The sequence below is a fragment of the Pseudorca crassidens genome, chromosome 2 (genome assembly GCF_039906515.1).
Source record: "Pseudorca crassidens isolate mPseCra1 chromosome 2, mPseCra1.hap1, whole genome shotgun sequence".
NCBI classification, from domain to species: domain Eukaryota; kingdom Metazoa; phylum Chordata; class Mammalia; order Artiodactyla; family Delphinidae; genus Pseudorca; species Pseudorca crassidens.
This window is the reverse complement of record NC_090297.1, coordinates 15,278,810-15,292,321: the sequence shown is the minus strand read 5'-3', so window position 1 is coordinate 15,292,321 and position 13,512 is coordinate 15,278,810. Positions and strand designations below refer to the sequence as shown.

Here is a 13,512-nt window from a genome sequence, read left to right as displayed (position 1 = left end):
AGTTCATTTGTATCTTTTTCTTCTTTTTTAGATTCCACATATAAGTGATATCATATATTTGTCTTTCTCCGTCTGACTTACTTCACTTAGTATGATAATCTGTAGTTAAGCCCAGCTTCTTTAAATTTCCTCTTCCCCTGCAAACCTTCAGTAATCCTGAGCTGCATCTCTAACCCCCTCTGGCAGGTTTCATCATGAATGGAATTCAGGCAATGGGATCATTTCAGTAAATGGGGCTTTGCAGGGAGGGCTGCATCAAGTGGAGGACGCTGGTCACTGGCTGAAAGGACATGTTCTCAACCCATGGGGGTGTCTCTTAGGAGATGGGAGTCCACCTTCTTCTCTGCACTGAGGCTGGGGGCAGCAGTCTCCAGGCTCTGCCAGCTCTTCTCATTTCCACCTCCATCTATGTTGGGAGGGCAAGAAAGTAGCCCCTGGGTAAAAGGACTCATCTGTAAAATGGGGATTAGGGCACTACCTGCTTACATTTACTTAGAACAGTGCCTAGCACGTAGTAAGGGCAGCTCTGGCAGACCTCTATTCTAACCCAATTTCTGCCACGTACCTGCTGTATGATGCTAGGCGGGTTCCTAACCTCTCTGAGCCCCAGCTGATGGTAACTATTCTTAATAGAATTTACACTTCAGTGTCTAAGTCCTCTCCTGCTCCTTTCTGTCCACCACTTGGAGATATTGATGGACTGTGGCCTAATAGTATCACCAAGTGTTCTCCCCACTGTTTCCAGGAAAGTAAAAATACAGACTTTCTGGCAAGTCTCAGGAAATGACCAGTTCTAACTATTATATGCTGCTGATGGAACCAGAAGCAAGGGAGTTTCTAAATTCCTACGAATTTCAGAAAGAGGAAGAAGTTTAAGAACGCTTCAACCTTCTAATTCAGCAGTTTCACTTCTGGAAACCTACTTTAGAGAAACCCCCTTTTAAAAATAGACAAAGCTTTATTATCATAGTGCCTTCTCTTCTTTTCTTTTTCTTTTTTTTTTTTTGGCTATGCTGGGAGGCATGCAGGATCTTAGTTCCCCAACCAGGGATCAAACCAGTGCCCCCTGTGGAGTCTTAATCACTGGACCACCAAGGAATTCCCCATAGTATTTTCTATAACAATGAGCAATGGTGACCTAAAAGTCGTAATAAGAAAAAAAAAAGCAATCAATAGAAACAGACCTAGAGACAATGCAAATGATAGAATTAGTAAATAAAGACATTACGACAGTTGTTATAACTATATTCTATATGTTTAAGAAGATAGAGGAAAGCTTGAGCATGTTAAATTAGAAACATAGAAGATATTTTTTTAAAAACCCAGGTCACATTTCTAGGGAGAAAAAAATACACTGAGATGATAGAGTGGATAGGATTAACAGCTGACTCCAAATGATTGGAACCAGAAGGTTAATGAGATTGACCCCCAATTACCTCACCACCAACCAATCAGAAGAATGTCCATGAGCTGATCACACACCCTGCAACCCCCTCTCCCTCACCCTGTCTTTAAAAACCTTTCCCTGAAAGCCACCAGAGGAATTCAAGCCTTTTGAGCATTAGCGGCCTGGACTCCTTGCTTGGCACCCTGCAATACACGGTGCACTTTGGTTCACCACAGCCCGAGGTCAGTAGATTGGCTTTACTGTATGCTGGCAAGCAGACCCAAGTTCGGTTCAGTAACACTATCACTGCCCCATTTCACACATGAGGAAATGGAAGACGGAGCCGAGCAGCTTTCTCCCAGTGAAGCAGCTGGAACACTGGGGAGGCAGCCTGAGTTCGAATCCCACGTCTCGGCCTCTTCACCTCCACGTGATGCTACATAGCCCGTGTTGTGATCACCATAATGGCATCGTCTCTGTGGGTGAGATTTGGTGTGGTGTGCTGTGTGCATGTGTTCTCTAAACCCCACAGCAATCAGAGGAGGGAGGGACTGTTGCCCCCACATTGTCCCCATTCTGCAAACGAGGAAGCCAAGGCTCATGAGGTCAGGTGATTTGCCCAGGGTCCCACAGCTGGTAAGAGAAGAAGCCAGAGTTTTAACACAGTCCCTTTGATCTCAAACTCAGCCTTTCAGCTGTGCGCTGGGGCCTCTGGGAGTATCGGGGACAGCAGATTTTGAGAACTTTTTGTAGCATCTATTCTGGAAGCAGCAGAGAGAGGTCCTGGCTACTTTTGCTCCTGCCGAAATGATACCAGCCTGGGGGAAGCTGGGGCTCTGGAGAGAAGTCCTATGTCCCATCAAGACCCCAGATCTAGAAGACTGTACAGTAAGGTCCCACATTGGTAAGAGCACCAGGGAATGACTACTGAGCACACAGAGGGGAGGAGTGTCAAAGAATATGCCAGAGACATTTCATTTACTTGCTGCTTCATTATTTTGCATGCAGATTGCTTTCTCACATAGGAGATGATCAGTTGGTGACTGAGTCTAGGAACAGAGGAAAATTAGATTGAAAAGAGAGAGCGAAGAGGGCTGGGAGAGGGAGAGGGAGAATACCTAGCAGTGTCTCGCTTTTTTGGGTGGACTGATTAGCTAGCAGCAAAGAGGTCAGCCTATGCACTGTGTTCTTGAACAGCTATATGACGGGCACGGAAGAAACCCAATTTCTGGTCTCACGGACTCTCCACCAAACCTTGGAAGGTTACCAGCGGAGCCTTTGTGGCAGACCATCCCTTTGTAATGCCACGTGTGTCCTGCCATCAGCATCTCCACCCTAGTTGGGCTGGGTCCACACCATTTGCCTCATTAGGATTCCCATTGTAATCTGGGGCAGACCTTCCGCAGGGTAAGTAGTCAACACACTCAACACACGTCAATTGCCTTCAAATTGTGTGCGTGCTTTGACTCAGCAAGTTCACTTAAGGAGTAGATCCTACAGAAACAATTTTGGGCAGAAACTGAGATTTAACAACAAAGATTTCTTTCACTGCACCACTGTATGGTCTAAAAGAGTACGAAATTGACTTATATGCCCATGAATAGGGGATTTGTTAAATGAAGAGCATAGTCATACAATGGAATACAAGGCTGCCTTTCAAAACATTTCTGCAGGAGAATAGTTAACAACATAGAAATATGTTCGAGTTATTTTAGCAAATGAAAAGACAGACTACAAAGTACTACCTGTAGCATTTTCCTAATTCGGTCAGGGAAAAGTGTGGAAAGATGTATGTAGCAATAGAACCAGAAGGACATACACCAAAGTATTAATAGTGGAAACAACTTAAGCTCCCATCAACGGGTGAAGGGATAAAGATGCCATGTATGTGAGTATATATATATATATATATATATATATATATGTACACAATGGAACATTATGCAGCCGTAATAAGAAGGATATCCTGCCATTTGCAACAATATGGATGGACCTTGAGGGCATTGTGGTAAGTGAGACGTAAGACAGAGAAAGACAAATACTGTATAATATCACTTATATGTGGAATTTAAAACAGCCAAACATATAAAAACAAAGAGTAAAATGGTGGTTACCAGGAAGTAGGGGATGGGGAGGGATAGGACCAAAGTTGTTTAAAGGTACAAACTTGCAACAAGTAGTAAATAAGTCCTAGAGACAGTAGAGTGAATATAGACAACAATGTTGTGTTATAATCGCCAAACTTGCTAAGGGACTAGATCTTAATTATGCCAACCACAAAAAGAAATTGTAATTATGTGACATGATAGAAGTGCTAATTATTGCTGCCATGACAACTCATATTATAATATATAATGTATCAATATGTTGTACACCTTAAATTTGCACAATGTTGTATGTCAATTTTTTTTAAAAAATGAATGGTGATGAATGGATTCACAAGTGATTTTAAATTTCTTCTCATCGCTTATGTTTTCCAAATCTTCTACGCTGAACATGTTTCTACTGCAATCAAAAAGTTGAAAAAACAGATATTAGAAACAAAAATCATAAAATTCCTCATTGCCGGAAAAGAGGAAACAAAGAGTATGGGTGACCTCGTCCAGAGCTGGGAGGGGTACATGCATCCAGTAGGGTTGCATCTGATATAAAGAGCTGCTAGCATGGAAGGGGACTTCCAGCAGCTGCCTCCACTGCTCTGTGCTGGGATCATGCGACTTGCCTCGCTGTGCATGCTGGTGGTGTTTGCTGGTAAGTGGGGACAGGACCCACAGCTGGGAAGGCAGGGAGGGAAGCGGAGATGCCCTATATCTCTTTCCTAAGCTGAGCTGTTGCTCTGATCCTCACTGCCCTGGCCTCGCAGTCCCCAACTCTTTGGCCTCCTGCAAGGAGCCATCCGTGGCTGTCAGTCCCCTGGAACAGTGGCTTTGGCCAGAGAGCTCTGGACCGCCAAGCTGTGTGGCATACGAAGGCGGGAAACTACAGAAACTGTGGTCCAGCTGAACTGATGCCTCTGGTACTTCGGACACAAATTATAGAAATGGATCTGCTCCCCTCTGTCCCTTTGACCAGATAATAGCAATCTCTTACCTATGTACAGCACTCTACATTTTTAGAACTCTTGCATGTTCATTATCTCCCTTGAACCTGGGAAGAGTGTTCTGTTGACCGCTGGGAGATGGGGCAGTTACCATCCGATCTTTAGCAGATCAAATGTACAAATCTGGTTCCTGGCAAACTGGCGTTTTTGTTTCTTGAGCCATCTCAAAATATGTGATTTGAGAAAGGATTTGCATTTTTAAATGTGGTTTTGTGTTATTTTGGGGACTTCCAAATTCTCAAGAGGAACACATCTCCAAGGTTACCGTAAAAACCATTAGGAAAATTGCAATCAAGCTGCAGAAATTCATCTCTCAGATGCAAAGAGGCAATACAGTATAGAGATAAAATACACAGATGAACCTGCATTCAGATGCTGGCCCATCACCTCCCAGTCGTATGACCTTGGCCAAGTCCCCCTACCCCTCTATATCCTCATCTGTAAAGTGGGCACAATGGCAACCTTTACATTGGGTTGTTAGAAGGACTCTAATGAGAAAACGTTTACAAAGTGTTTAGCAAGTGTAAGTAATAGTAAGCGAGCAATAGTTTAACACACAGCACATTCACGAGATAGTAGTGATGTTACCTCCTGCCACTGCCGCTAACCCTTGGGAGAAAGGGCTCCATCCCCTTCAGTGACAACTGAGGATGGAAAAAAGTAACCCAGGCAGGTATTTCTGTCAAGCTAAGCCAGTGCCTGAAGCCCTCATGACCACAAGTTGAGCTCCTCAATTTCCCAGGGCTGGGTTGACCTCACTGTAAAATTATGAGAAATAAGACCACCCGAAAGCATTCTGAATCAAAGTTGAATTTATTGTTTGCCTGGCAAGGAACAGCTGCATCCTTCAGGCGTGAGTTTATTTGTGTGGCTATTTCTAAGCTGAAATGGAAAGGGCTAGACTTAGGGGGGACAGAGGTACAGCAAAAAGGCGAGATTCTGAATTCAGGTCCCTGGCTGGCCTCCAGGGTGGACGGTAACTCTCCTGGCAGTGGGCTGCTTTCTGGTGCCTTATCACCGAATCCGGAAGTCCAGAGGGCCTGGGGTCATTCCTTAGGATGGTCAAAACTTAGCAAGGTTTCTCTTTAACACCCGTACATCTACAGCCACCGTGGCAAACAGCAGTGGCATTGTGGATTCCCACATGCTGGGGACACGACCTGCCTGCAAGTCCCTGACACCACCAGTCACTTTTACCTACAGCCCAAGGCAAGCACCCTGCTTGTGATCGAACCCTTGGTCTGCTGCATGAGTTCATCCCAACCCCACCTCTTCCCATCCCAACCTTCCCCAATCTGGGGCTCATCCCTGGTTTACTACTTACTTCATTTGAGTGTAGCGCTTTCATTATAACATCATTTACTTGGCGGGGAGGGGCTCCAAAACTAGGGTCACCTGAGGGGGCCTCCCCAGCCCAGTCTCCCTGAGACTCTGGGCTCCATCTGTGTCCTTGGATCATCTCCCCAGCTTGCACACAGGTACATTCCAGTCCCCTCTTACCTTGTCTGTTTCTCCCAAATTCTCCCCTGAATTCATTGACTTAATATATTTTATTTCTCCTAACTCAACATAATGTATTCCTCTCTCCCAATAAAATAAATTCCCCTTATGATCAACTCTAACCAGCAGATATTATGACTGAAATGAAAAATATCCATGAAAGTCATTGATTTCGGGGCTTCCCTGATGGCGCAGTGGTTGAGAGTCCGCCTGCCGATGCAGGGGACACGGGTTCGTGCCCCGGTCCGGGAAGATCCCACATGCCGCGGAGCGGCTGGGCCCGTGAGCCATGGCCGCTGAGCCTGCGCATCCGGAGCCTGTGCTCCACAACGGGAGAGGCCAGAACAGTGAGAGGCCCGTGTACCGCAAAAAAAAAAAAAAAAAAAAAGAAAAGAAGATCATTGATTTCTAAATCACACTGCTTCCCACGAGAGCCATGCATGCTGTTTAATGTGTGGATTTCTCTACAGGCTGTGCTGGGGGTCTGGGGAGGTGGGGTGAGTGTAAGAGGAAGGGTGTCTTCCTATTATGGAATGTGAACTCAATTCCCAGAGACAGAGAACAGAACCAGACTGCCTTGGGTTTCAATCCTGGCTCTTCTATTTACCAACTACTATGACCTGGAGCAAGTTACTGAGCCACAGTGTGTTCATCTCTAAAATGAGGATTAAAAATAGTACTTATAGTACCAATGTTGGGTTTTTAGTTTTCATAAATATACCACGATTATCTAAGAAGACAATAACATTAGAGGAAACTGAATGAGGAGTATATACGAACTCTCTGTATGATCTTGACAACTTTTCCATACACCTAGAATACACCAGAAGAAAAAGGATTATTTATTTTTTTTTTAAAAAAAGTGTTTATCTCATGGGATGGATGGAGTCAATATGTCACTAGATGAAAAGATGCATGGTAAGCACTCACCAACTATCATTATATTTTCAATAACCTTAGTGTTAGTTGTCATTTTATTTTATTTATTTCATTTATTTATTTTTTTTGCGGTACGCGGGCCTCTCACTGCTGTGGCCTCTCCCGTTGCGGAGCACAGGCTCCGGACGTGCAGGCTCAGCGGCCATGGCTCACGGGCCCACCCGCTCCGCGGCATGTGTGATCTTCCAGGACCGGGGCATGAACCCGTGTCCCCTGCATCGGCAGGCGGACTCTCAACCACTGCGCCACCAGGGAAGCCCTGTTGTCATTTTATTATCCAAGGTCATTGGTTTGATCCAGGTGCCAGGCCTGCAGCCCACTGGCCTCCACTTAGATTCATGTCCTCTCCTTGTGGCTGGGCTCCTTGACAGGTGTGATTCCAGCCCAGGGCGGGATGCTGGACCTGAACAAGATGATCAGACGAGTGACGGGGAAGAGACCCATCTTCTCCTATTTTCTCTATGGCTGTCACTGCGGATTTGGTGGCAAAGGCCAACCCAAAGATGCCACAGACTGGTAACTCCTCCCAATCATGCCCTGCCCCTACCCAGGGACCCTCCCCTTTCCTCTCCATCCATTTATTCATGTGGTACTATGTGCTAGGAACTCCGCTGAGCTCCAATCCAGCCCCAGCCCTTCTGGAGGATTCCCCAGAATCTCTAAAGGCCCCCTTGTACTCTCAACCCCAAACTAGTTAGAATACCCACACACTCCCCAGTGCCGTTGAACATTGTTTTTTAAAAGTCTTACCTCTTTTTGCCATGATCACATTTGGTTTTCACAGCAACCCTAGGGATCAGCCAGAGGAGGGATGAGAGCCAGCCAGGCCCGGGGTCAGTCCCCTCATCCACCACTTACAGGCTGTGTGATCTTGGGCAAGTGGCTTGACCTCCCAGAGTCTCAGTTTCTTCATCTGTGAAATGGGGATAATGCAAGCACCTCCATCATAGGGTGGTCAAAAGGCTTAAGAGAGAATTCATAGATAGCACAGGTGCCTGGTACACAGGAAACAATAAGAGTTAGCTAGAAAGAAGACTAGACCCTGCAGGCCTTGACTCTTCCAAGATAGGCACACGATTTCTGCTCTGGGGCAGGGATAGCCAGAGACCCGAGCTGGCCAAGGAATCAACACCACCATCCCCGTGTCCTCTCCCTCCAGGTGCTGCCACATCCATGACTGCTGCTACGCTCACCTGAAGCACCACAAATGCAATATTCACTTGGATCGCTACAGCTACAAGTCTTCCCAGGGGAACATCCAGTGCTGTGAGTGCCCAGGCCTCGGGGTTGGAGTTGGAGGCCGAGGAAGAGAGTTCTAGCCTGCATTGCCTTAATGTGCTGTGTGACAATGCACAAGCTACTCAACCTCTGTGTTTTTCTCATGTGTCCAGTGGCAGTAGCTGGGCTGTGGAGGAGAGGCAGGAATGGGGGTAGGAGTATGGAGAGGTCCAATAGGGGCTTTGACCCCTTGTGGATCTGGAAGGCTGGCAGACCTCAGCTTAGATCCCTGACCCACCATTAACTAGCTGTGTGACCTTGAACACGTTGCTTAACTTCTCTGAACCTCCTCTGGAAACTCAGGAAGATAACAGTATTCTACTCCATAAAGTCAATTCAAGAACTAAAATAAGAGCAGACACAATGGGCCCTGCAGATGCATGCTCGATAAATTACACAGGCTATCGACGTTACTGTTCATTTTTTCATCATCATTTGTCCTCAGAGCAGCCCAGCCAGGAGGCAGCACCACCCTGGTGATCTCTATTTTGCAAACAAGGAAACTGAGACTAGAGTGAACTGTTTGCTCAGGGTGACACAGATGTAAATGTCGAAACCTGGGCTGTAACCCAGGTCACCTGGCCCCTGGGTTCATGCACAGAGAAAGGTGGCAGGTCCCAGGGCTGGGAGTTGAATGGGCTCATTAGCTGTCACTGTTAATTGAGAACTTAACAATAAAAACAGTAATAGTCAACATTTACTGACCACTTACTATGTGCTGAGGGCTTTGCCTTCTTGCTTTAATCTTTTATATATACATACATATATATATATATATATATATATATATATATATTCTTTTTCAGATTCTTTTCCCTTATAGGTTATTCAAAATATTGAGTACAGTTGCCAGTGCTATACAGTAGGTCCAGGTCTTCTTACCCCCATTTTACAGATCATGAAACTGAAGCACCGTGGTCCTTTCCCCAGAGGCTTTGCGCATGCTGTTCCACCTGCCTGGAACAGTCCCCTCCTCCACCCTGACTTTCGGGAATGGGGGCAAACCCTTCCGATCTCAGCTCAAATGGCTCTTGACACTGAGTCAGATCCCACCTGTTTCCCATCTCGTAGCCCCTGCATTGTTCCTCACTCCCGGGTAGCACAGTTGCTGGCACTCATTTCTGTGGTTCTCTGATATCTGCCCTCCCCAGGGGGGTGTGAACCTCACCTGTCCATTCTGTTCAGTCCTTTCCCCCCAGGGCCTGCCACAGGATAGGTGCTCAACTGTTTTCTGAAGGGATGAATAAACAAAGGAGCAATGGCACACAGGGAGGCCATGGCCCGCGCCCAAGGTCACAGAGCTAGAGTCAGAGTAGCTGGCAAGTGTACCAAAAGCCATGAAAGGGCTGAGCTGCCATCAGCGTCTCCCTCCAGGGGCCCTGAGACACCCCTGCCCCGGCTGGGGAAGGGATAGATGCTAAGTGCCCTCCTCCTCCACCCCGCAGCTGACAAGGGGAGCTGGTGTGAGCAGCAGCTGTGCACCTGTGACAAGGAGCTGGCGCTCTGCCTGCAGCGGAACCTGGACACCTACAAGAACCACCTGCGTTACTACTGGCGGCCCAGCTGCAAGGGCCAGACCCCCACGTGCTAGGAGGAGCCCCCTGCACCGTGCCACGCCCCCTACCCCGCTCCTGGCTTCTTGAGCTCCGGAAGTCCTGCAGGACCACTGCCACCCCCCCAGGATCTAACCCCTGAACCAGCCTGGCTTCTTTAAAGCACTCCCTGGAAAAGGGAGGGTCTTGGCCTTCCCCCACATCCCCCCACCTTGCCTCTTGGACCTTCTAAATCTTCCCAGCCAAGGCAGCAGCTGTCTCCCCTGAGGGTGGAATGGGGTCTTAGGAAAAGCCAAGGCCAGGGAGCCCCCAGGGATGGTGTTTAGGCCAAAGCGGCGGGCGTTGGGCGTGGGGTCTGGGGGCGAGGTGCAGCAGATTCTTCCTCTACTGCCGCTCCAGGCACCCCCCTCCCCAGGTCCCCCCCCACCAGTCCAATGCACCGTCCAAGCTGCCACTGGAGTGGCCTCTCTAAAGGGTGATATTGATCTTTTTGTCTGCATGACTCTACTTCTTAAAACCCCAAGGTCCTCCACCACCCAGGATAGGGGCGGAGTTTGGGACCTGCACTGTCTGGCACTGTGTCCCTCTCCCTTGGAAGCTTGGGGATCCTTGCGGGCATGGCCTGTGTCTGTCTTGGACTCAGTTGCATCCCTGGTGCCCAAAGCAGTGCCCAGAACCCAGAAGGGACTCCGTAAATACTTGAGGGAAGGGCTTGTCGACTTAAAAAAAAAAAAAACGTAACATGAGAGCTGCGAGTTAAGTTTTATTTGGAGCAAAATGAGGACTATAGCCTGGGAGACAGCACCTCAGATAGCTCTGAGAAACTGCTCCAAAGAGGTAGGGGGGAAGATCAATATATATGTGATTTTGGTGAAGGGGGAGCACAGGCCATCGAGCACATTTTTTTGCAGAAGTTTGCTGCTAGTCTCGTGAAGGTTACGGCCAGTCACGAGGAACAGAAATCACCGTGAAGTATTTTAGTGCTTTTCTAGATTTGAGGAGATGCAAGTATTGGGCTCATAAAATCAGCTCCTGAAAATATCTAACTATCTAAAGGCCTGTTCTGCCAGTGTTTCCCAGAGCACAGAGGGCCTCATTTCTGCTCTCCACCCTGAACTCCTTTCAAGGGGTGTTGAAGGTCAGAGGCTGCAGCAGCTCGTGATTGAGTCCTTGTAGAGGTAGTTGGCAAGGGCCAGTGGCAAGTGTCAATTTGCTGTTGACAGGCTGGACCAAGCAGCCCACCCCCTTTGCTCCAGGCACCTGGTCCACAGGCCATGTGTCCTCCAGGCACCCGTTCCTCTCCCGCTGCCAGGCTTTTGCTCAGCCTGGACTTCTACAGCGACGCTCCACTGTCCTGCCGTCTCCAGGTGGCTAAGCCCACGCTAGGCTCCTTGGGGTCCAAGGGCAACTTCCTACAGGAGTCCTCCCTGGCTGATTCCTCCCCAGTCCTAAGGGCTCACACCCGCCTTTGAGCTCCCACAGCACTGTATGGGTCTACAACTTGCCAAGCTCTCGCTTGAGTGGCCTATGATGGTCCAGACTGCTCTGACCTCCCTGGGCCAGACTGGAGCTCCCGGAAGATGGAGGCCACATCAGTTTCATCTTTGTTTCCTCTGCTGCCCCACGTAATAGGTGCTCAATCAATGCTTTGAGATCAAAGGAGCCCATAATGGAGAGATGGTGGTGGGGGCGGGTGGCGTTCGTGCCAGCTAAGCCAGGTGTTGGCTGCCACGTGCTCACATCGGCCTCCTTCTCTTGAGGGTTGCCCTTGGCTGCTGGGAGCTACCGTGCCCATCGCCCACCCCACCCCGCCCACCTCTAACCAATGAGTTGGGAGAATAATACCATGTAGGGCATAACTGCCCCCTGCCTCGTGCAGGACCATCTGGGTCACACGCTGTGTGCCCCAGTGCTCCTCGTGGGGTCAGGCTAGATGTCTTGCTTTGTCCCCTGGCCTATCCTGTTTTCCTTGTTCTCCTACAGGTTTCTCCTGAGACCACTCCCTCAATAAATCATTCACTTGCACAAGAATTCCCATCTCAGGCTTGGCTTTTAGGGAAACTAACTTTGGATGGATGGATGGATGGATAACATTTTCATATAAGGAGTCACAATCTGTCATTCATATGTGATTAGCGGTATTTCCAGCTACGCGGCTGGGGCACCTGGAGCCACCCACACCCTCCTGCCCGTAACACACATCTGTGAAACAGCTGACCAAGGGGTTTTCCTTCCATGTGAAGCTCAGTGGCTCATGCTGGAGACCGTAATAGGAATAAAGAACTATGGGTGCTGGGTTCGAATTCCAGGGAATTCCCTGGCGGTCCAGTGGTTAGGACTCCACTCTCTCACTGCCAAGGGCCCGGGTTCGATCCCTGGTGGGGGAGCTAAGATCCGCAACCTGCGCCCTGCGGCCAAAAAAAAAAAAAAAAATTCCATTATACCACTAGTCAGCCAGGTGACCTTATATGAGAAATCTAGGTTTCCTCGTGTGTGAAGTATAGATGGAAATACTAAAAAGAAAAGAAGATGAGGCTAATGTATTAAACAAGATTAATGCATATTAAGCCTTAGCACAGTGCCTGGCCCATAGTAATCCCTCTTTTAAAATTAACTGTGTTATTACTGTTGTTGTTGTTGTCGTTATGCAGAGGCCAGATCTGAAGTCACCCCCAGAATGAAACAGGAGGAGAAAATAGTTAATCAGTGTTGCCCTCTTTCCACCCAATTCCTCTCTCCTTTCTGCATGAAAGCTGTGTATGTTAGATGATGATACACGAGGTCCATTTATTCAAGACACACAGTCAAGAGCTGGCGACCCTACCTGCCCATCAGAGGTCCCCTGTGCTAGGCTCTGTGGCTTTGTGACAATATCAGTGTTGGCAGATACGGACATTATTATCCCCATTTTACAGCTGAGCAACCTGAGGCTCAGAATGGGAACAGGAACCTCCACAGGTCCCACAACCAACAAAAGGCAGAGCCAGGATGCCACCCCAATCTCTTCCCCCTCTGCTCCCTGGCACCCCCTCCCATTTGTACCGATCAGGAAGCTTCCATCCAAAAACTGTGACTCGATGGGTTTCAACAATGAGGGCACTTATCACCTCACATGACAAGACATCCAGGAGGAAGGTGGCCCTTCAGTGGCTTGATGATGTCATCAGCACCGGTTTCTTTCCTGGTCTCGGCTGGCCACCCTCACTGTGCTGGCTTTGTCCTCTGGGTGGCTCCCCTTCCCGCTCCAAGATGGCAGCCATCATTCAGCCCTCAAGCCAAGGAAGGATAACATCCAGAGGAGAAAGTGTTGTCTGTTCCGTGTCTCTCTTTAGTAAGCCCTACCACCACCACCCAGCAGACCTCTGGCTCAGGACTGGCCACGTTAAGCCATGGTGGCCCCAGACCACCATGGAATCACCATGATTGGTTTAGATTCCTCAGGATTTATTTACTCCTGAGAAGGGACAAGGTCAATGTCCCTGAGGGGAGGAGAACTGCCAGAATCAGGGCTGTCAATGTCCCTGAGGGGAGGAGAACTGCCAGAATCAGGGCTGTTGGGGTTATTGATGGGATTGGTGTTGGACGGGCAAGTCCAGGGCTGGGTCAGGAGGAGGACTCTGCCTGGAGAACCCTCTGTGAGCCAAGCACCTTAGTGTTGGTGCCTGCCCATCACATAGTAGGTGATCAATAGATTGTTGAATGAATAAATGAATGAATGAATCCCAGGTTGGTAAAGACATAGGACTTTGGACCAT

At 48.3% G+C, this 13,512-nt stretch overlaps 1 protein-coding gene across 1 annotated transcript; it reads left to right on the top strand.

Annotated features, from left to right (window-relative positions):
- Positions 1-4,050: 4,050 nt before the first annotated feature.
- Positions 4,051-9,795, top strand: PLA2G2D (phospholipase A2 group IID). Its single transcript, XM_067722644.1, has 4 exons — positions 4,051-4,138; positions 7,298-7,442; positions 8,086-8,192; positions 9,650-9,795. The coding sequence occupies exons 1-4, from the start codon at positions 4,051-4,053 to the stop codon at positions 9,793-9,795; spliced, it is 486 nt and encodes a 161-aa protein (XP_067578745.1).
- The last annotated feature ends 3,717 nt before the right edge of the window (positions 9,796-13,512 follow it).

What these genes read in the sequence shown, in the direction of transcription:
- PLA2G2D (XM_067722644.1), top strand. Translation starts at nt 4,051, where the DNA reads ATGGAAGGGGACTTCCAGCAGCTGCCTCCACTGCTCTGTGCTGGGATC. An exon ending in CATGCTGGTGGTGTTTGCTG is followed by an intron (nt 4,139 to 7,297) that starts GTAAGTGGGGAC and finishes GCTCCTTGACAG; the next exon opens with GTGTGATTCCAGCCCAGGGC. An exon ending in CCCAAAGATGCCACAGACTG is followed by an intron (nt 7,443 to 8,085) that starts GTAACTCCTCCC and finishes CTCTCCCTCCAG; the next exon opens with GTGCTGCCACATCCATGACT.